Raw genomic sequence first — 23,979 nt, 5'->3', positions numbered from 1 at the left:
TGAGTTGAGTTGAGTATGCCATTTGATTTAAGTATGACATTCTGTGGCTTGAAAAAATTCCACGGAAAGAATTGAGTGCCAAACAGTTTAACAGAAGCAGCTATAGAACATTTTGGTATATTGCACTTGATATGCCTGCCAACACCTAAAATCTCATTTCATTTTAATGCATGCTGTCCTGTCTCTATAAAAGTTATTGTCAGTCAGTTATATATTCCATCTCTAACTCAGTATTATATAAGAATGATTTACTATGTGCGCTCATTTCATCAACAGAGCCACTGACTCCAGCACCTGCATAACTGATGGTAACAGACTGAGATGCAGTGCCAGCCTCATTGGTGGCCAGGCACGTATAGTTCCCAGCATCCTCAGGGACAGCTCCTCTGATTTTCAGCATGCCAGACTCAGAGATGCTCAATCTGAAAGCACAGCCAGTGTTATATTAACCAAAGACTGCTGATGTAATGATTATATTACAGAGACCATTGTGTTTAACACTTTTCAAACTGTATTTTCAAACTGAACAGTGTTTTCTTTCCATCAAACTGACTTCTGACTGATCACAGCATCGATGCCAGATTTGTTCTGATATCTTGACCAAATCTCAGACTGTTAATGGTTTGCGGTCAGTTTATTCAAACAGAAATTAAATATAAATGATCCATTTTAGGAAAGTGGATAAAAATAACCATCTCAAACAGTGTGTAGATGTATAGTGAGATGAGGGAGGGGGAGCTGGTTGACTACCGATGGTGGTTGGATAGAAAGATGTTGCCATGGCTCCAGAAAACCTTTGGAGGAGGGGATCCAGATGCCGAACAGGAGATGCGGACTTCTGCACCCAGAGAGAAGCTTTGTGTCTGAGGAGAGACAACCACAGATGGGGCCTCTGTAAAGGAAACAGAAATAAACTGTGAATCATTGTTTTCAAAGGGATAGTTTGTCCAAAAATGAACATTCTGTCATTATTTACCCACCCTCATGTCGTTCCAAATCAAACCCATTTGCTGTATTCTTTTTTTCCATGGAACATAAAAGAAGAACATTTACATTCCTTTCTGTAACAGTTCATAGTATGATGAATGATGTGCACCATTCATAATTGAATTGAGATGCCTTCACAATTCCAATTGATATAATGGTAATTATTAACTTGAAATAGAAAAAAAAAGTTTATAGACTTTACAGATGAATGGATGGATGGATGGATATATGGATAGATAGATAGATAGATAGATAGATAGATAGATAGATAGATAGATAGATAGATAGATAGATAGATAGATAGATAGATAGATAGATAGATAGATAGATAGATAGATAGATAGATAGACAGATAGATAGATAGATAGACAGACAGATAAAACAACAAAAAATTGTAATCAAGGGAAAATAAAAGCCCACAGGTTTGGAATGGCATGAGGTAATAAGTAAGTAAATCATTTCTATTCCTACACATTACTTGGCAAAAAGCCTTTCAGACGGCAGACATGGCCAAATAGATAATGAAAACTCCACACGCTATATAATGGTATAATAATGGTGCACATGTTGAAAGTGGCACACAGTGAGATACACTACATCCATTTGTTCGGTTATTGTATTTGTCTCCAAAAGGAACCGCCAATCTAAAATCACATTAATCTTGCTTATTCGAAACATGCAGGGCTCAATCTTGCTGGCTATGTAGAACTTGCGCTGTGGTTTGGAGAGTTGTGATGGAAAACACATGAGGCTGCAGGGGCTGAGTGTTTGACCAGGTGCTGTAGAATACCTAGGACCACCAGCCATACGACAGCCTGACTCTCTCCATGGGCGTTTGTGGCTCTGCACTGGTAAGGTCCAGCATCCTGGCTGCGAACCCAATTGATCTCCAGAGAGGAATTGGCCAGTACTTTCACCCTTCCTGAGTGGGACGATAAAGCACTACCAGCCAGATACCAGGTCAGATTATGCCGCACAGAGCCTTGAACCTGGCAGGACAGCACTGCCACTGTCCCCGGGGATGAAGTCACATTCACCGGAGGATGCAGAACAGGAGGGGGCTCTACATTAAGAGAAACGATGATGGCATGCTTTAAAAGAGATATTAAAATACAATGTATGTGAGGTAACAAATCTCTAATTAGTTTAATGTTACCATAGAAGTCAAATACAAGACTTTTTGGCAGTGACTTACAATTTCATTGCAAAAAGCTTTTCTCATTTACAGTTTCCTTTAATTCTGGAGATTACACCCTCCTTAGCAAGCTGAAGCCTTGTTTATACTTTCACATGACTCTCTGCAGACTGTGCACTTAGTTCACGATGCTCAAGAGGCATTTATACTTGACACGTTCCACATTGAACTATTTTCCGCAACAACAGAAGGTAGTGTGCAGAAAATATTTGCTTAACCAGCAAGAAACAGCTGTTAAAAATAGTATTTACATTTTACATAAACCTTGCCAGAAGAAAAGAAAACTTCATGTTCCCAGTCAACATTAACCTAGAAAGGAAAAAAACAAAACAACAACAAAACAAAACTAAATGTAAATTACTTTTCTTTGGTCATATACATAAAGTGGAAACCAACAAAATACTCTGACTGTGTCTCTGGTTCTAAATTCTTATATTTACAATTATTTTATTATTTTTATTTTTCGTTTTTATTGAATATATCAAATTTTTCACAAATACATTTAATATATTTTATAATAATAATTTTATATTTAATATTTAACATTTTACATACGTGTATTTATTTTATATTAATAACTTAATATAATTTAATTATACAAAAATAATTAATAATTAATAAATGTTTTTATTTAATATTTATTTCACATATAAAATATTTTACATACATTTATTTATTTATTTTATTATAATAATTCTATTAAAACAATTTACTAAAACAGCTGCATTTAGCTGTAACCCCCTTTTTTTTTTTTATAAAAATAATAAAACCTTTAAAATAAAATATTTTCCCCCTTAACAAAGAAAAATCAATTTGCCAATATATATATATATATGCTTCTGAAAACAGAAAACACAGTCTTACTTTGTGTCTTGTTTTGAGGATGTTTAAATATTTTACTGGAAAACAAAATGTGGTTCATGATGGTCCGAAGTAGAGCATTGTGAAGCACTACATAATAGCACTTTTGGCACATGCACCCTCGTGCTTGTGCGGACGTGTGAAGTATAAACTAGGTTTGAGGGTGTGGGTGTGAATACAAGATTGTGAATGGTGCAGGAAAAAGTATGTAAAATGTGTGTCCATGCAATACCTCTAACAGTGAGTTGCGTGAGAGCTCGTCCCATGCCTGCAGTGCTCTGGGCCACACATTCATATGCTCCCTCATCATTGCCTGAGGCATGTGGAATTTCCCATGATGCTTTAACTGAAGACCTTCAATTACAAAAAAATTAGCAGGTTTAAGTGATGAGTCCAAAAGTGCAGCCTTTGATCACAAACATGCATTTAACCTACGCAGAAATTCACATAACGTGAATTCACAAATCTCTGATGTCACTAACAACTAGCTTGCACAGAATACCTTTCACTATAAGTCAGTATTATTTCATCTTCAAACTGTAATTCAAAACAGAGTGCCCTTTATAGGGAAATAATTTTTCATGATGACTTTCTTTTGTGCAATACACACAACCCCTGCTGTTCATATTCATTCCAAGATTGATATGTCAGTGAAAGCTCACAAATCCTTCTTGGGTTAGGTTAAATTTCGACCGTAAATGAATGCCCGTGTCAGCACATGGTATCAAACGGAGCAAAAAATTGCCCAGCAAATGTTCACTTTAACATCTCCTCTATTATGTTTATTTAAGGCCATATCACAGGAGAGAATGCCTGCAAAAGGGTTTGTACATGTTTGAAATGAGAGAGATATAGATATGCGAGAAAGAGAAAGGCGAGTGGCCTGAAAAGAGGTGCTTAGCCTTTAGAAAATATAAGAGATCGTACAACATTTTATGACAGCTGTTTTATTTTTCACTTAATTTGAGGTTTGCAATTGTTGTTACCCTGCTAGGTTAATATTTTGATTATCAACAATATCAAGTATCAACAATAAAAGTACAAAAGAAACTGAAACAGATGGAATAGAGAAAGAGGACAGCAAAAAAAAAAGAAGATAATATTTGAGAAGAGCCTCACTCATAGGTTCTTTCCTCTCCTATTGTTCTTCCGCCTTTGGTGAATCTCAGTTTATAGGGCAGGTCACTTTCCACAGAGCAGTCAATCGTAGCAGGCTGCATGTAGAACCCTCTTATCACAGTGGGCATACTCACCAGTGGAGGCTCTGTAAGGTGAGAGGGGGTCAAAGGTTAAACTGGATCATCACAGCTGGGTTAACAACAACACAACATAAACAATGCCATCTTAAGAAACAAAACAAAACAAAAACAAAAAAGTATTTAAACAGTTTAGACTGTTCAAAGTTCAAACTGAGTCCAGTGGATTTTGAATGCGAACAAAACAAAACAAAAATAAAAAAGTATTTAAACAGTATTTAAACTGTTCAAAGTTCAAACTGAGTCCAGTGGATTTTGAATGCAACTTAAATGCATGCAAACAAAACAAAAATCAAAAAGTATTTAAACAGTTCAAACTGTTCAAAGTTCAGAGTCCAGTGGATTTTGAATGCAACTTGAATGCTAACAAAACAAAACAAAACAAAACAAAATAAAAAAAAAGTATTTAAACAGTTTAAACTGTTCAAAGTTCAAACTGAGTCCAGTGGATTTTGAATGCAACTTGAATGCTAACAAAACAAAACAAAACAAAACAAAACAAAATAAAAAATTATTTAAACAGTTTAAACTGTTCAAAGTTCAAACTGAGTCCAGTGGATTTTGAATCCGAACTAAACGAAACAAAACAAAAATTTACAAAAAAAAGTATTTAAACAGTGTCTAAACTGTTCAAAGTGAGTCCAATGGATTTTGAATGCAACTGAAATGCATGCAAACAAAACAAAACAAAACAAAAATCAAAAAGTATTTAAACAGTTCAAACTGTTCAAAGTTCAGAGTCCAGTGGATTTTGAATGCAACTTGAATGCATGCAAACAAAACAAAACAAAACAAAAATCAAAAAGTATTTAAACAGTTCAAACTGTTCAAAGTTCAGAGTCCAGTGGATTTTGAATGCAACTTGAATGCTAACAAAACAAAACAAAACAAAACAAAATAAAAAAAGTATTTAAACAGTTTAAACTGTTCAAAGTTCAAACTGAGTCCAGTGTATTTTGAATGCAACTTGAATGCTAACAAAACAAACAAAACAAAACAAAATAAAAAAAGTATTTAAACAGTTTAAACTGTTCAAAGTTCAAACTGAGTCCAGTGGATTTTGAATGCGAACAAAACGAAACAAAACAAAAATTTACAACAAAAAGTATTTAAACAGTGTCTAAACTGTTCAAAGTGAGTCCAATGGATTTTGAATGCAACTTAAATGCAAACAAAACAAAACAAAACAAAACAAAACAAAACAAAATAAAAAAAGTATTTAAACAGTTTAAACTGTTCAAAGTTCAAACTGAGTCCAGTGGATTTTGAATGCGAACAAAACGAAACAAAACAAAAATTTACAACAAAAAGTATTTAAACAGTGTCTAAACTGTTCAAAGTGAGTCCAATGGATTTTGAATGCAACTTAAATGCAAACAAAACAAAACAAAACCCAGGAAAAAAAAAACACTCATCTGGGATGTTGAAAGAGACTCACCTGGGATGATATTGGTATATGACACACTAGACAGTCTCTGAAAGTTGTAGCCTTCTCCATCATTTCCAGACACTTTGAGGAAGAAGCTCTGAGAGGGTGTTCGAAACTGCGGGATGCTCCAAATACCTCCTGAGCCTCCATCGCCAGGCAAAGGCACAGGAATGGTACGCAACGAGCGCCCCCCTAAAGATACTAACTCCATATTGGTAACCAGACCTGGAGGCTTCAGACCTGAACACTTCAAAATCACATGAGCGGGTACACCTGGAGGAAAATGAGATGCATTTAATATATAATTCTTAATACAGTTAAGGAAGTTCTGGCACAAACTGAGTATTACCCTTTTTCCATCAAAATGTGGCTGGAGCAATTATTAAATGACTTTTTAACATTAAACATTATATATATATATATAAATTAGTCTTTTTTTTACTATCACTCCAGCATCCAACAGTGGAAAAGGGCTATGTACCAAATGGTGATGTAGTAATACCTTTAATAGGTCTCTCTCTGGTCCTGATGAACTCTGTGACAGGTATACTAGAGAAACCTGCCCTGAAGTCCAGGTTGCTCACACCTGTTACTCTGAGTGTGTGTCTCCCACTGCATCCCACCTAGACAAGAGAAAAAGCAGGTTTCAACCACTGACATTTTTCAGAAGGATGTGTTATGTATATACCTAAATTTTAAATATGATCTAGCATCACTGCTCAAAGCTTTCAGGTGTTACCTTTAATGTCCATGGTCCAGGTCGAGGGTTCTTTAGGTTGACCACCCGTGCTGAGTTTGGGATGTTGAGCAGTTCTGTTAGACCCTGCCTCTCTCCAACTATACGGCCTATAATTATTCAAATAACAATTTAAAAAGGTTTAGTAATATAACTCCTTAAAACAATAACTTATACTCCTTTAAGTGAAAAGGCATGAACAACCATTCAATACAAAACAATAGCATGTTCCTACCAAGAGGGTCTATGAGCTCAATTTGAGGTGCTGGACCACTCAATGACACAGTGACTTCTTTTAAACTAGGGTCAAAGGGCACCTCCCACTGGGTCTCCTGGGCAGTTTCATGGTCAGATGAAAGAAGGTGGACCTTCATGGCCTGGACAGTTTCCTCAACCCATTTAAGAACCTAAACAAAACCAAATGAATTGTCAAAAGTAAAGAAGAGGTTCATTGTGTAAAAAAAAGAAAAGAAAATAACATTATTGGACATTATAAATCTTATTTGTGGAAAAACACAAAGGACAGCAGGGATCTCCATTCACTTCCACTGTATGGGAAGAGCAGCTTAAACATTCCCCTAAATATTTTCTTTTGTGTTCTGCATAAGAAAGAAAGTCATGTCTATGACCAAAAGTTCTGACATGAATCCATTCAAAGATGTTAAATGCAGGCAAGGTAGGATCTCAGTGACATCATCTCTGTTCATGCAGACTGTCTCACAGAGGTATGTCACAAGCAGATCCTTATTAAACAGTGAGGAAATGAGATCAGATCATCTATCAGACAGAGAATGCAAACTATTCCTGGGCTGACAAGCTATAAAACTCTCAAAGACCAGCACAAACAGTCAAACAGTAAAGGATTGCTTTTCACCCTAAACGATCACAGGGATCACAGTAGATATATTAACAGTACATGGCAAAAAGTACAGGTAATGCATTAGTCATTCTGAAACCATTGCAGATGAGACAAGCAGCATCAAAAATAGACATGGAGGGCTTAAAAAGAAAGTTTAAAAAAAGTTATTTCATCATTTACTCACGCTCATGCCTTTCCAACCCTGTATGACTTTTTCATGGATCACAAAATAAGCACAAAGAGCAACATAAAAGTATCATGGAAATGGTCAATATATGCTTCTGAAGTCATATGATAGCTTTGTGTGGAGAACTTACTCAAATTAAGTTTTTATTCACTAAGTCATCTCAGCCAGCTGATGCCTTCAGCCTTCTCAGCCATTGGATGCACCACTTTTTGACACTTTTATGGTGTATTGCATCTTTTAATTTTGTGTTACAAAAGAGAAAGAAAATCACAAAGGTTTATAACAACATACAGGTGAGTAAATGATGGCAGAATGTTCATTTTTGAGCTATCTCTTTTTCATTTTGAATACTGCAAGGTGCACATGAACAAAAAAAAAAGCAGAATGTGCACCAGGAGATGATGAGTCTTCTTTGGCCGGTAATGTGAATTTATGTCCATTATCTGACAGAACAACTGTCTGAATGCACTACAATGATCTGTGAGAAGTCATTTACACTTAACACCAACTTTATGTCCCTTAGACAAACAACTTAAACTGTTTCCTCAGTATTTTTAGATTTCAGCCATTAACTTCTTTAGAGACAGCTGTGTGTATTTGTTCTGAACTTTTTGTATTGACTACAGACATAATGGCTGCTCTGTGTCCATACCACTGAACGAAAACATCACTTCAGTAAGCCTGTGAGAATGACGCTTATTTAACACATCTTTATATATTTAGGAATGAGAGAGAAAATTGGAGCGAGTGTAGCCTTTGATAATTTCATTACTCAGATTCTCCCCTATTTCTTTCTCTCTAGATCTCTCTCACTCTCTTTGGCTGCAGACGGCAGCTGGTTCCTTTCGGAGTTTACAACTGGAAACAGCTGTAATGAGTGCCACATGTGCAACTATCCCCCACAGAGCAGCAAAAAGCTCACCAATGACCTACATCTGCCTTACACCAGTGTCTGTTTCAATGGATGCCTCATGGGAGTCGGGAAGATTAAACTAGTAATAGATAATAGACAAAAAGACAGCAGCGGAGGAATATAAGGTTAACTATGTTCAGATAACGGCCTGCGTGTGTCCCGGAAAGGTTTGAAAGGTACCCCTCAAAAGAGAACATCATAGTCAAAAGGACCCTGAAACCATATCCAGTGTGACGAACCTTAATGGGAGGCAACAGACTGGCTTCCTCTGGAAGTTAAACTGTCATGTTTCAAAGATTAGTTGTGGAGGAGTGTTGGTCGGGAAGCATACGTGAAAAGGATGTGGAGGTCAGCTGAGGATCAGCCGAATTCCAACTAAGCACCCACACTGTTTGTATAACTGATGGTTTAAAGGGACAGTTCACCTAAAATAAATAATAAATGACCCAAAAGTCATCAATTACTCACATACATGTGGTTCCGTGACTTGTTCCTCCGTGGAACACAAGAGGATACAACGTTTAAGAATCAGCTCATAATGAAAGTGAATGCATTCTAAAAAATGCTGGGTTATGTTTTTAAACCAAATGCTGGGTTCAGCCTGTTCAGCCACCCCGGTCATTTTATTGGGTTATTTGTAATATTTTTACCCAGGTGCTGGGTTTCTGTAACGCAGCTGCTGGGTCATTTTTAATGTCAATACAAATGATGAACCACCTGAACTGGAACTGGGTCAATGTAACCCAATGTTGTGTAGTTCTGTTCTGAGAGAAAACTTCTTGAGGGGATATTTCCTGAATGAAATTAAGGTTTGTATTACATTGTATTTCTATCAAATTATTACTGTACAAATAGGAAAACATCTGTAGTCTCACAGTTTACCTTTTTGTTTACGTCACAGCTAACGCCTGCTTGGAACTAGCCTTCTACAAACGTAGCATACACCAGATCTACACTCAAAGCGAACATAGCTAAGAGTGGCCTGTGCCACCAGGAAGTTTCACTTAAATGTCAGACAGATGAGATGGCACAAGGTAAAGCTGTTTTTGATGTAATTTTTCAAACATGAATATATAAGATTGTCATTTAATGAATTGGAACAGCTTACTGATATCAATTTTCTTTCTACAGATTTTGTGTAGAGTATTTTATGATTGTAAAAGACTGACTTGCCATTGAATAAAAAAATAGGCAGCAGCTATTTACACTAAGTGAAAAATAGCATATTCTTAGCGATTGCTGCTATTTACACTAAGTGAAAAATAGCATATTCTTAGCGATTGCTGCTATTTACACTAAGTTTAGATTTTATTACTATTCTATTTATATTTGACAATAAGTGTAAATAGTAGTAAGATGCTTATAAATAGTGGCAGATACTATTTGCACCTCAGTGTTGTTGTACATTAAACTGCATGCAATAATAACAAATATAATGTAAATTATCATATTTATTCAAATTATATGGATGCCACCTTATTGGGCTAATAAAGCCCTCCCTACACCAACCTCTAAACCTAACCGATAAACACTTTATTATTTAACACACGTTTTTTACACTTTTCGAATATTTTCAACCTTTTTATTGAAAATAAATACCTTTCCAATGTGATGGGAAAAGGGAGTAAAGCGAGTTTGGCAAAAAGCAGATTCGAACTCAGGTCAATTTGAGTCAGAAACTTTTAACCTCCCGCACTATTACTGCTATTGTCAATCTATCATCTTAATTTTGTTTGGCCCAACCAGACATCAGTAGGCGGAGTTAGTGTAAATAGCCTCTGCCAAAAAGGCGGGCTATTTGCACTTAGTGTAAATAGACACTCCGTAAAAAATATTGAATATGAACTGCTCCTGTCCTATTTTATTTTTATTAAAATAAATGGGTGAATGAACCCAATAAGCTGGGTCAATAACCCAGCATGTGTTCTGTCCAATATTTACCCAGCTCTGGGTTGCCAAATAACCCAGAAGCATTTTTTTTAAGAGTTTGGGGACTCTGAAATGGCAAAAAAGCACCATAAAAGTATCATAGTCCATGTGAATCATGCGATATGATCCCAGTCATCTGAAGCCATGAGTGAAAAAAATACCAGGAATTTAGGAGTTGATTTTTATTATTTTGACAGCCCAAGTCCCCGCATTCACTTTAATTATATGGTAAAGAGCAGCAAGGACATTCATCAACATTTCTTCTTTGGTGCTCTACAGAAGAAAAAAAGTCTTGCAGGTTTGCATGACGTTGAGTAAATGATGACAGAATTTTAGTTTTTGGGTCGAATGCCCCTTTAATGCTCTACTGGAAATATACTGTAGTATAGGGACCCAGGAAACACACATCCAACCAAAAAGTGTGTGTTGGATGCACTGTAACTCGCTTTAGATAAAGTATCTGCCAAATGCGTTAATGTAGGGACCAAGACAATTAAGTCTTGAACTTAGTTCCGATGGTTTTTATTTCATCTATTCACTGGAGAATGTCTAAAACTTGCTTGTCTTTTCCTGTGACACCAAAGCAATACATTTTTCTTCCTCTCTCAAAGGTGGCCCACAAAGGTTCTCCATATTACAGACAAGACTTTGGTCACCTATGACAAAAACAGAGCAGGAGATCCAGACTAGACTGGATCTAGTTACACTTGCACAGACACTCTTGCTGTTAGGTCTGTCCGATTGAAAACACCTGTGGCCAATGTCCATGTGCTAGTTTAAGTGGTGTTGAACCACTTTGACTGTGAATGTGTTCAATTGGATGGAAGTTTTGCATAATAAGCTGTTGCAAAGGTAGAGATACTGTATTAATAATCATAAAACGGATAGTTCCGGTCCTTGATTCTGATTGGTTGAGCCGCGTTCGAAGCTGTTGCAAATTACTCAACAAACATACACCTGTGACCGCATTACATTAGTATTACTCCGCTTCACGTCGTGCCTAATAATGCCCCTTAGCTGTTCTAAATGCACTGTAAAACACAGCTTCAAGGGGATTATTGCTTTAAATTCTCATCCCTCCATTCTCTTTAGTGATTTACATGACATTTTCCTTTGTTCAGCTAAAACAATTCATGCATATTTCTGTGACTACGTCAAATTTCTGAACAATTGGTGGATTAGTGAGAATCACTATTGTTAAAATCAGGGGTCTTCATACAGGTCTGTGACCCCAAGGGGTCAACGTCAATCAAACCTATTGAAAAGCTAAAGTTCAGCAAAATTGTTTCTATCAATTCAACTAAAAATTAAAATGTAAAGTACAATTGCATGATGCCAATGATTTTTAATGGCTTTGCAATGTACATTAAGCATCTTTACAATATTTAAATAAATAAATTTGATACTATACAGATCTAAATATAGGCCAGGCTTCAAATGCAAAACTCAATATGTAACAGGGTGTCCTCCCTCCATCTCTTTATCCACCAACTGAAAAAAGTCCCTGATTTAGTTATTCCATCATAACAAGATATTCCATCAATACTAAAGTCGGTTACACTTTATTTTAAGGTGTCCGTGTTACAGTGAAATATACATTTAAGTACTGAGTAATGATAATTAACTACATGGGTTAGGGTTAGGATAAGGGTGTGGTTTGGGGTTAGTTGCATGTAATTATGTACAAATAGCAATTACTATATAGTATGTAACATGTAACAAGGACACTGTAAAAAAAAAGTGTTACCATAAAGTCTTCTGCCAATAAAGTCTTCTGTCAATAAAGTACCCAAATCTCCACCTTCACCTTGACTTTGGCCGGCCTGGGGTTTCAGCCAAACCATTAGACTCTTTAAAGCACCGACACGCTTTCATAAAGCTTTATCTGCAAATCACTCCAGTGATTAAGCTGAGCACCGTCCTTTGTTTAAGTAGTGCCTCCTCCTTCAGCTCCACAAAGAGCTGTCTGTTGGATATGTCCAACCTGGACGCTGGACAGGCAGCTGTGCTGGATAGAGCAGGCATGATAGATCATATCCGGGATTACTAAGTAAAATAAGCCCTGCTCTCTCTCTTTGCCCCCTTCCCCTCCCAAAAAAATGACAAAGCGCTGTGTGTATTTGATTTGGCTCTTGCTTATTTAACTCCTATCAGAGAAGAACCATTCAGGGTAGATGTGGAGAGCAATCTTGAGGTTTCTGCGGATTTACGGATTTGCCTTCATTCGTTTTTCAAAATCCCACCCATAGACTAATCAAAAGTAAAAAATGCACCTGACATGGGAGTGCGTTTTCATACTTGGACATAAAATGTCGGAGAATTTAGGAACATGTATTAACTAGGGATGAAGAACACTGGGAAGAACCTGTATGGGGCACTGTGTAACCGAACCATATAAAAGATTTTTAAATTTGACACAAGAAGTTATTTAAGTAGCATATACAGAGAATTTACAGAGCTTAAAGGATTAGTTCATGGCCAAAGTAGTATACTTTGAAAGGCTGTTTCCGGAGCGGAATGTGGACGATGAAGTAACCTGGGCCTTTAGACTTCTTGGTGAATGTCTGCGGGATGAAAGTAAACTGTCAGAGCTCTAAGAGCAACTGTGTGACCCTGACCTTGAGACCATTCTCACAGAGCAGCAGGGGTGTTGGAGAGTGATAACAGCTCGAGGTTGCCCAGTCATCCTGAGCGCAGACACTCTCACCAACAGGTACAGGTGGTAAAGCTCTCAAACACAACTTCCATCAGCTGCCCACCTCCACAGGACCATAAATCAATTACACACACATATCCAATTATAAATATACATCCGCAAACATGCTTTTCTTTACTTTTCAGGCCTTTTTGCCTTGTTGTCTTATGGATAACTTTTTCCATAGTTGTTGCTGGAAGACTCCGGCTCTGCCATGTCCTGTGTTGACATGCATGATACCACTGTCTCACAAAGAGGAAGGTCTGCTTTATTTCATGTCTCACTATGACCGAACATGCTTCATTTTAGTCCGCATACCATGAAACACAGACAGAAATATGTGCCCTTTCAGATTATTGAGTCAAGTGGATTTTGCATTCAAAACACTGCTGTACAGTTAATGTTGTGGCAGATATAATTCCTTCACATGTCCTTCACATCTGGTCAGTCCATTCGAGTGGCAGCTTTCATCGATCATTGAAACCAAGCCACATTACACACTGAATGAGCACTGTACTTCTAGATAATGGAGTTATTTTTTTTCTTTATTGTGCGTCCAAAACAATTGCAAGCAAAACAACCAATGTCTTTTTTCCAGAAAATGTTTCTTTCTTTCTTTCTACTATTGAGTTTAAAAACATTTTGCTTGAGAAACTTTTTTTGTGACTTTTTTCTTCTTTTTTTCTTTTTTTGTGAATCAAAAAGTTTAAACCCAATGGATAAGCAACAGTTGCTGGTGAATATAAAAAAATATTAATGCTGTCAAATTGATTAATGCTGTCTCGCATCTAACACAAAAGTTTTTGTTTATATATGTGTGTGTATATATTTATATATACAGTATATTATATATATGTGTGTGTGTGTGTGTGTGTGTGTGTGTGTGTGTGTAAATATACTGTATATACACATACACAAATATATGATATAAAAAAAACTTTTATGTTAGATGCGATTAATCGCGATTAATCGGTTTGACAGCACAAAAAATATATATTAATTGATTAAAAAATCTAATTTTATTTTATTTTTTATTTTATTAATTTTTTTGGTGCACAATAAAGACAAAAAAATGATGGTGCCATACTAAACTTACACATCACACCACTATACTGCCCTATGTGTCTGCAATTCACATACATATGAATGTCATATGAGTTCATGCGTCTCACCTCATTGACTTGCTGTTTGTCCAGGTGAAAAATTTGACCGGAGCTGGTGGCAGCAATCTCCTCGTAGGCTCTGTATCCCGGCTGGGAGCGATCCCCACAGTCCCCCGTCAACACAAACACAACCTGGATTCAGAGGGGACGTTTATGAGTGTGAGTGTTTGGTTGGGGGGTTGGGTGTTGGGATTAAATGTCAACACTGGGGTATATTCCATGAAGAGCAGATGGATTTTTAAAATGGGCTGTGAGATATTTAGATTTATGGCTTATAACTTCACAACCTGAAAGTTCAATATTTAAAGGTGAAGTGTCATTTCTGCAAAAAGGTTTTTCAAACTGACGTCGGTACCTGAGACTGTCGGAGCTGTACTAACTGAAGAACATCTCTTTTCAGGCGATAATCTTTGGCTCTGGCATCTGTGAAAACATAGATGAAGGATCCAGGTAGCGAGACCTCCAGAGCCTTCTTGATGGCCCCAATGCTCATCTCCGGACAATCCCCTCCACCCTGAGAGGGAACAACAAGGCCTTCATCGTTGACATCGACATTTATGCACTGACCAGAGCACAAAAAAGCACATATTGTATTGGCCCGGGTACAAGTTCTAGTACTTACTTTAGAGCCCAAAGGGACAATAAGAACAGACTGCTAATAAAAATTTTGCGCTGAAGACAGATCAAGTGCTGAGATGAGCCAAGATACTCAGCAGAAGCCACAGAGAGCAAATAAGAACACAGAGTACAGAATATAATTCGATGATGATTTATGAAGGAAGAGGCCAACGGCTGCTGTGTCTCTTGCTGCTAAAGAACACAAGTGTAAACACCTGAGTAAAGGTAACTAGGGGGGTCTGGAGGTTGAAGATGAGCGGACGGCAGCATTTTGGATAGAGGAAGCGGATGCTGGCAGAGCAGCGTTTGAGTTGCAGTAATCACCAATAACTAAAGCCAGGCCATCATTTCAGCAAGTTAATGCAGTTTGAGAAATTAAGAAATTATGCTAACTGGAGCACAGATTATTTGCAGATGATTTGAATATGTAAACTTGACATTGTATCAATCTATCTCAGTTATTTAGAGTATTATTTATCTAATTTCTATTTTTCATTTAGCAGCGTTGACCATCATGTAACACTCAAAGTTATTAATAATTCAACTTATAAAACTTTAACTAAAAAATTAATAACACTGTTAAATGTAATCTTCAGCAAATTTAGAAATTAATCATTTTTCACACTGTACATTATAATGTTGTGATGTCTAATTGCCCTTGTAGCACTTACAATGATTTTTGTATTTGACAATTTTTTTAAGTGTTTTATGTCTAATTTATTTTGACAAAACAGAATAAAATTTCAACATTGGCCATTCATCAGTTATCAGCCATTAAAATAATTATCGGTTTATTGATACTAGCCTGAATTTAAATATCAGTTAATTACTATCAAATAATGTAATCATTCTTAGCACTGCTAAATCCTTATCAAATAAAAATTATTAATCTCTATTAAACAAATAAGGTGTTATAAATTATTAATACGTATAAATGGGCGTTATAAATATTAATTATATTCTATAAACATTCTCTGCTGGTCTGTTTTAAGGGGATTTGGGGCATAAACTTAAAACCAGTTAAACCATTTGAAAATCAGCTTGGGAGAATAGCTAGACCAGCAAACCATAGGTGAATCCCTATTAAATAAATTACAATAGGGATATTTTTCCTCTGAAAAGTTGCTCTTTTATAGTCTGTTGCCCACCTGAACAAACAGCTCTTGAAGATCCTTCTGGAACTTCTTAGGGTCAGTAGTGATGGAAACAGGACCGATGTCTGGTGAGGAAAAACAAAGAAATCAAGAAGCATCTATTTTACAATATCAACTGTGTGCACAATCTGAAGGTTCAGGTTACCGTCCTTTTGGAGCCCTTCATTGAGTGCTTGGAAAGTCTATCACAACACTTCAACAAACAAATCCCTGGGGAGTAGGAGTTTTGAAAAGATTAACCTTCTTCACCCTCATTAATGAATTTGAAACAGTGAGGATTAGGTCCAACTAAAGCCCCTTCCTCAGATACGACCCTACTAACGAGTGTCTCAAGTCTCTTTCTAGATACAGACCCAGCCAACTCCCAATCATGAAACACATTTGTCCCGGATTCTACCTCATCAACATCTGCGGTTACAAATGACTGTCCTGAAACGTTTGACAGCTGAGAAAATAAATGATAGACCATGCAAAATTCCAGCAGTCCTCATGTGATACCAAACTGGGTTCATAACCTCATTCATTAATTTTTTAGGACTGTCATCATCCAGCTAGATAATCTCTGACCTCTTCCCCTTTCTCTACTTTATCTCTCTCCCTTTCTTTTGTCTCAGGATGAATTGTGTCCTCCCTGAATTTGGCATTTATTTGGACTCACTCAGAATCTGATTGATTAGAGAGCTGAATATACAGCACATGGATGAACCAGCATACACAAAATACATTGTTTATGGTCAGAGTATGGGTCTGATATCCCCACATTATTTATTACTCTGACTTACTTTTAAAGGTTATTAAAAAATAGAAGACAAAGAGGAGGATTACAATTTTGACAGTGCTTTGGGAGAATGGACAGAAGAGAAAAATTTGGACCATGTCTGAGGGTAGTCTGTCTTCTTCTGAGAGCAAATAGGACAGATCAATACACCATTACATGATAATAATAAAAATAAAAAACTTTTAAGTTATGATCTTCAGCACTGAATGCCAACATCCTATGAATCCTGATCCAATGCTGAATCCTATTATTTTAGAGTATATTATAAATAATAAAATAATATTATATTAATAATATTGTGTCGACAATAATATTAATATTTTAGAAACATTCTTTGCTGAAAAAAAAAATCAACAGCATGATTCCCTTCTCTCCCAGCATGGTCAGGCTGGTCTGTTTTGACGTTTTAAGGGGTTTTGGACATTCTTAAACATAAAACCTGTTAGCATCTCTAAATCAGCTTGGACTAGCTTAAGAAACAACTAAGGTTTTTCAGCTTATTATATTATATATAAACTTGTATTTATGATATTTTCTGCTGTAAACAAGCTGATTTGCTGGTTTAGGATGTTTAGGGCATTAGAAAAAACAGTTAAACCATCTGTAAGTCACCTTAGGAGAGCATCAAGCCTAGCTTAAACCAGCCAAGACCAGCAAACCAACTAAGGCTGGTTTAGGTTCCTTATTCATTTTCATCTTCTGCACTTTCTCCATCCCTCTCTCTGCTGTGAGGGGCCATTAAGTTGTGTTGCTGTCACGCCTTTCTGTCTGTCACCGACTGTCTTTGTGATCTCAGCGGTTTACAAGGTCCTCAAGGGAACGCTACATTAAAAGGTGAGGGAAGGACTGGCACCATCCCCCCTACCAGTCTAGCACTGACGTCTCTCCTCTGACTGGGGGGCTGGGTTGACTCTTCCGGAGAATTGGATGGAGGACTGGGGGTGATTGTGTTAATTACATACTACCAGACAACATGTGCTTCTCATCAGCTCCATGGGCACCCTACCCCCTTAAGGCTAACAGATACTTGGTTTGAACCAGGCTAGATTGTGTAAGTGTACCTGAGAACACAGTGCTCTCGCTGCATCTGTGAGCAGATGTGGAATTTAAACAGATTTATGAGCATTGACAACATACAGTGATAGAAACTGAAAAATGGTGACATGGTTTGAAGATTCACACCAAAGCTAGGCTATTTGTTTATCTTTTGTTTTGTTCCTTTCGTTACATGGGAGCTGTGGGTTGTCAGTTTTTTTTTTTTGTTTTTTTTTTTACTATTCCTTCGATTAGTAAATTACAAATAATTATAATATTATTATTGTCATGGTATAAGGCCTAACTCAATCATGGCTGATCATGTGATGTTAATGGCGACACCCATGAGGGGCTACCCGCGACATTAATAATAAAACATCTTCTACATTCTCTAAATTACTTTTAATTTTGTACCGATCACAACCTTTCAGCGGTCCCTGGTGGTGAAAATGTTCCTAGCAACCCAAACACCTTTGTTCAAATTAGTTCATTGACATTCTAGTGCTTGGCCAAACAAACTTCTCAAAACTTTATCAAGCGTTTCTCCATATGGAACTTTAGGCATAGATATTCGATCAGCAGTTATTCATTCTTTGGAATCACTTTTATAAAGCAACGTAAGTAACTGACAAGAATGAATTATAATTCACATTAATCATAAGATTGAAACATGGGATTTTGTAGGCTAATACCTGGATCATGGAAAGGAACCAGCACGAAGTTCCTGATTGGTCTCGTTCTGCGGCTCAGAGTTCTCTCCAGGATCCGAGACGCACCATCTATCACCTGTTTGAGATCGTCATACATAGAGCCGGTAACATCGAAGACAAAGGCCAGTGTTGAAGCGCTGTCATCCGCGCCGGAGTGACTCTTCGCGGGGGGAACGGATGAGGAGCGCGCGCTGATAGTCAGCGCCAAGATGAGGAAATTTGCAAGAAACTTATTCATTCTTGCTTGAAATGCATTAGACCAGTATTTTAAACGTGTCAAACAAACATACGAAGAAAAAAAATCACCGTAACATGAATGATAAAAATGTAAGTGAATTAAACCCGATGATTGAGGGAGAAAAATAAAGAAAATCAGTTAATTCCTGAAGAAGAAAAAAAAAAATCAATCCAGTCGTTCTTATAAAAGTTATTATAAAAAGGTCGGTGTAAATAATCCTACTCGCACTGGATAAACGCTACTTGGAGTAAATTCCATATGTCTTGTCCCATCCTTGGCTGAGTTTTGGAGAAAACTTGTAAGAAGCGCGTGGACCCTCTGGAGCTGAACACTGCAGTGTTGGGGAGGGGTGTGAGGAGTCCTTACAACCTGATTTTTTGTGTGTGTAACTTGACCCGACTGTGACTCCCAACCCCAGCCCACATGGCCTGCTCCAGTTTACCAGGGAGCCACTCAAGAAACTCGTGCCAACTGCCATGAGACAGAGATGTAATGGAACTATTGTATATTACAATAACAATGTCTGGAGGAATTGATGACACTGCATAGTAAAAACGGGCCAAGTTGTCACACGATTTATTCCAGTAAATATGTAGGCTATGATGAGGTTTGATTTTGAAAGTCAACATATACCTTACACACACCTTAAAGTTTTGGCAACAAGAAAGTGGTTCCACTGTTATTTCCCTCGGAATTTTGTTCATTCAAGATTCATTCAACACATAATGAAACAATAGCGGGGCATGTTGTCACCAATTAACCTGCCATTAAACCGTTTATTATAGGCCTGTAAACTAAATTTAAACAGTAAAACAATTATGAAACAAAATAATGAATGAAATGAATAACTTATAAATAAATAAATAAATATTTTTTATAAATTAATAAATTGATTATATTTGCATGATTTAAAACAACTTACCCTGAGCTGACATTTATGAAAAATGTCCTTGTCCTAAAACATTTCAAACAAAATAATTGACTTTTGTCAGAATGTATGCCAGTGTGTTTTTATTGTGTTCACTTGTTAAACACAATAAAAAACACTTTCCATTCCATTGTGGAGTTTAGAGGACAGAATGCACCAAAGTTATTATAATTTAAGAGGTTTTCAAACTAAAATAAATGATAATATAGAAAACATACATTTCTAAACAACAAGACCTTTGGCTTAAAACAATACACATACTAAAAGCTTTTGTGACAACTAGCCCCAACCTTCCTGACATTCTTCTCAGGAGTAATATTTAGTGCATGGATGGGTTGAAATAATTTAGGTTTATTAATAGAGTGAGTTTATACTCAGCTGCCACACATCTAATAATATACATGCAGTTCTCTGGACTCGGTTTAATGTGCGGCATAAATGACAAGGCTCCAGTAAAGGCATCCCAGATGCTTTTTGAAAGGAAAGACTCCGGATATGCCTTCACCCCGTTTGTATATCCGGATAAATTATGTTGCTATCAGTAATTCTCAGATACATCAATCAAACCTCATGCAACATTTGGTCATCAAGCATTTATTGTTGCTTTAACTTGATATGGGGGCAGCAAATGCTGTTAAGAAAAAGTTGATAACATAACATTACAAAAAAAGGAAGGAAAGGGGGATGTCAATGACCCTGTAACCTCAGAAATTTTGCAGTTAGTTCTATTTACATGGTAGCCATTATATTTTTCTGGAATCACACCAAAAACTAATCGCATAGGGTTTATGACAGTATACAGATGTTGTTTTTGTGATAATTCGATCTAAAACCAACAAGGCATTTGCTTTCAGGTCAGCACATGGTTGGTCAAATGATCAAGACTCACCCAAATAGCCTTGCCAAATGACACACTGCAATTCAAAGACACTTAACTTAGGAAATGATTTCATCTTTAGGATGGACATGTCGTTTAAAAAAGTTTGGCCATTGGAGTCTTTACCTAGTACTTTCTGAAGGGATACTTCTCACAAAAAAATAAATTCTGTTACCATTTACTGACATTCATCTTATTCCAAACCTGTATGACTATTTTTTCTGTGGAAAACAAAAGAAGATATTTTGAACAAAAAAATGCCTTTATGGTTTTTGTCAAGACAAGGAAAGTCAATGGGGTCCAATGTTGTTTTGTTTGGACACCACTGACTTTCATTATACTATCAACAAAATTGAAACATCCTTCAAAATATCTTCTTTTCTTTCCCAGAAAGAAAGAAAGTCAGGTTTGTAATGACATAATGGTGAGTAAATTATACATTTTGGGTGAACTATCCCTTTTACTTTACAGTGGTTAAAATATTTTATTACTGAGGGCAAAAATGTTAATCGAAAGACAAAAAAAGTCATATTTTCAGTTTACCATTAGAAAAACGTGTCTGTTAAAATGAAATACTCTAACACACTGTTTGCCTGCTTCTGTCCAAGTCTTCTCATTTTTCCAAACAGCTGGTTCATCACCCCGTTGCACTTAACAATGTGGGATAAATAATCCAGACCTCACTGCAAAAACCATGTTTATGACCCTTCATGTAACAATTTGTGCCTGTGCAAAACTTACATTCCTGTCCTCCTCTACTCTCTGTTATTCTCTAGCTTTCCCGTGTGACTAGGGTGTGAAGTCTGTTTTGATTTAGTGCTATATCTGGAAACTAAGCCTTGGAGCTGAGCGTGAGGTCTGTCTTACTTTAGTCAGGGAGAACCCTTCTAGTTATTGCTGATTCAGAAGCCCCAAATGCCGCGTTGACTGGGCCACCGGCCTTGAGTACCTCGTAATGAAATGGAAGACATGCCATAGATGCACAATGAGAGCTCAATTACAACAGGGCTAGACATAAACTTTCAAGAGGCAAAAACAAGCCATAACAAGACTTTGCTGATACCTAAACCTGTGTGTGGCTTTATGAATTGTTTCAAGACAGCGGTGCCATGCATCCCAAAAAAGAAAGAAACTCCAGTCAAGATTAAAATGGTGCTATATATTAAAGGTTTTTAAACTTTTAATGACAAAGACCCCCAAAAAACAGCTGTATATGTTATATATACAACCCATTATATTGTGTGATGTCACAGTCATCAGATCAGTCACCAACTCTGTAACCTGTCTGCACTACACTTCCCAGCATCCCTTCTGGTCCCCACCTGCACTCAGTCAGCCATCACCACACCTGCTGCTGATCATCACCAGATATTGATTCCCTGCACCTGCACTCCCTCATCAACACAGCCTATATCAACCTGCATCACCCTCACATCAGGGTCTAGTCTCGTCAATGTTACTACTGCCCCTGTCATTCAGATTTCCAGTCATCTTGTTCATCCAGCGGAGAATCCACTTTTGTCATTATCAGCTAAGTCTCCATCAATATTCATCAAGTCACTATCCTCTCACCATCGTCTGGTTCCTGCTGTTGTCCCATCACTCTTCTCAATAAACACTGTTTTCACCTTACCATCTGTCTGTTCCCTTCTGTGAGTGTAACAGAAGACCAGACCACAAAGAAGCACAGGATGGGCATCCTCCTAACCCCAGTGAACCCAGTTAACTTTCTTCTCACCCGCTTTCAAGATGGTCGGCCGATCAAGGACTATGTAGAAGAGTTCCTTGATCACGTGCATGAAGTACCCTGGAACGAGGACACATTAAAGACTGTCTTTTGGTGTGGGTTGGACGATCACCTGTATCAGCAAGTTCCTGCAGCTGCAACAACAGTTTCCTTGAAGAGGTATGGTTGCAGCCTTGGTCTATGGTTATGTGGATCGCCTTATACGATAGAGGAATCCGCTCCAAAGTCTCGTCCTGCCGAGACCACCCTTCCAGAGCCTCCCAAGATGGTCGCCGCCATTCCAAAGCCTCATTCCAAGATGCCGGCCACCACGCCTCCTGAGTCCTCAGTCAAGATGGCCGCTACTACGCCTCCTGAGTCCTCAGTCAAGATGGCCACTACTACGCCTCCTGAGTCCTCAGTCAAGATGGCCGCTACTACGCCTCGGTCCCTAGCCTTTGCCCTAAGTCTGGAAACGACTCCCGTCTTCACCCTGAGTTTGGAAGCGACTCCAGTCCCCATCTTCCAGAACCCTGAACTCCTGCCCAACCTCCCTCTCCCACCTCCTCCTGTCTACCAGCCCTCATCTCCACTGCCCACTGTTAGTCCCGCATCTCACCCTCAAAAAAACCTTTGGAGAGGAGGGCTCACTGTGGGACTACCAACCCTCAGTGCTATCATAGTCAGGGGATCCCTGGGTTTCCACTCTGCCTGTCGAGGCCAGGATTCTAAATCTGCCCATCGTTCCACTGACTCAGCCTTTGCTCCTACCTCCCTCGTCTCCACCGTGGCCCATCAGTGCGCCGGCTCCCTCGTCCCCTGGATGCGCCATGGTCGTTTGTCGACCTGCCCTCACCTCTGGACTGCACTCCTCTGGCTCCACCTCGTTCCTTCGTCCCCTCTGGCTCCATTGGACTCCTCAATCCCTTCAACTCCTCCTTGGTCCTCTGTCTCCACCGCGCCCTTCTGAGTCCCTGCCTTCACCTCAGTTGCCAGAGCCATCGACTTCCCCATGTCCCTCTGAATCAGTTTCACCATGGCCCGTCAGACCTCCGTCTCCACCCTGTCATCCTCTCCCACCGGTTCTGCCTCCATCACTCACTGCCTTGAAGTCCTCAGCCCTTCAGCCTCCATGGCTCCACCCTCCGTCGGCTCCACCATGGATCACGATCCTTCCCACTGGACCATTTGTTGCGCAAGGTCTCGCTTTCTGGGAGGGGGAAGTACTGTCACAGTCACCAGCTCATTCACCAACTCTGTAACCTGTCTGCACTACACTTCCCAGCATCCCTTGTGGGCCCCCCCTGCACTCAGTCAGCCATCACCACACCTGCTGCTGATCATCACCAGATACTGATTCCCTGCACCTGCACTCCCTCATCAACACAGCCTATATCAACCTGCATCACCCTCACATCAGGGTCTGGTCTCGTCAACGTTACTATGAACATAACTGCTACGTAAACAGTCAGACTTACCTGAACACTCACCTGAGATCGTCAAGTCGTCCGTCTGTCTCCTGTCCGTCATCCTGATCCAGATCTCTAGTCATCGTGTTCATCCTGCACAGAGGAATCCACTTCAGTCATCACCAGCTAAGTCTCCAATATTCAAGTCACCATTGTCTGGTTCCCGCTGTTGTCCCATCACTCTGCTCAAACATTTTCACCTTACCATCTGTCTGTTCCATTCTGTGAGTGTAACA

The 23,979-nt window shown here is 38.3% G+C and overlaps 1 protein-coding gene across 1 annotated transcript in view; it reads right to left on the bottom strand.

Moving 5' to 3' along the window:
• Positions 1 to 19,061, bottom strand: part of hmcn2 (hemicentin 2) — a 91,553-nt gene extending 72,492 nt beyond the window's left edge. The window contains exons 1-13 of the mRNA XM_079897114.1: positions 18,488 to 19,061; positions 15,977 to 16,047; positions 14,566 to 14,724; positions 14,220 to 14,342; positions 6,700 to 6,871; positions 6,468 to 6,574; positions 6,231 to 6,351; positions 5,738 to 6,001; positions 4,163 to 4,307; positions 3,276 to 3,397; positions 1,778 to 2,050; positions 751 to 892; positions 295 to 422 (exon numbers count right to left, since the gene is read on the bottom strand). Of these exons, the coding sequence (XP_079753240.1) occupies positions 295 to 422; positions 751 to 892; positions 1,778 to 2,050; positions 3,276 to 3,397; positions 4,163 to 4,307; positions 5,738 to 6,001; positions 6,231 to 6,351; positions 6,468 to 6,574; positions 6,700 to 6,871; positions 14,220 to 14,342; positions 14,566 to 14,724; positions 15,977 to 16,047; positions 18,488 to 18,743 (2,083 nt within the window). The 5' untranslated portion in view covers positions 18,744 to 19,061. The remainder of the gene's footprint in view (positions 1 to 294; positions 423 to 750; positions 893 to 1,777; positions 2,051 to 3,275; positions 3,398 to 4,162; positions 4,308 to 5,737; positions 6,002 to 6,230; positions 6,352 to 6,467; positions 6,575 to 6,699; positions 6,872 to 14,219; positions 14,343 to 14,565; positions 14,725 to 15,976; positions 16,048 to 18,487) is intronic.
• Positions 19,062 to 23,979: the final 4,918 nt, after the last annotated feature.

This window comes from Squalius cephalus (genome assembly GCF_949319135.1).
Source record: "Squalius cephalus genome assembly, chromosome: 16".
Classification (NCBI taxonomy): Eukaryota; Metazoa; Chordata; class Actinopteri; order Cypriniformes; family Leuciscidae; genus Squalius; species Squalius cephalus.
The sequence above is the reverse complement of the archived record's forward strand: the minus strand, read 5'-3'. Positions and strand labels throughout refer to the sequence as shown.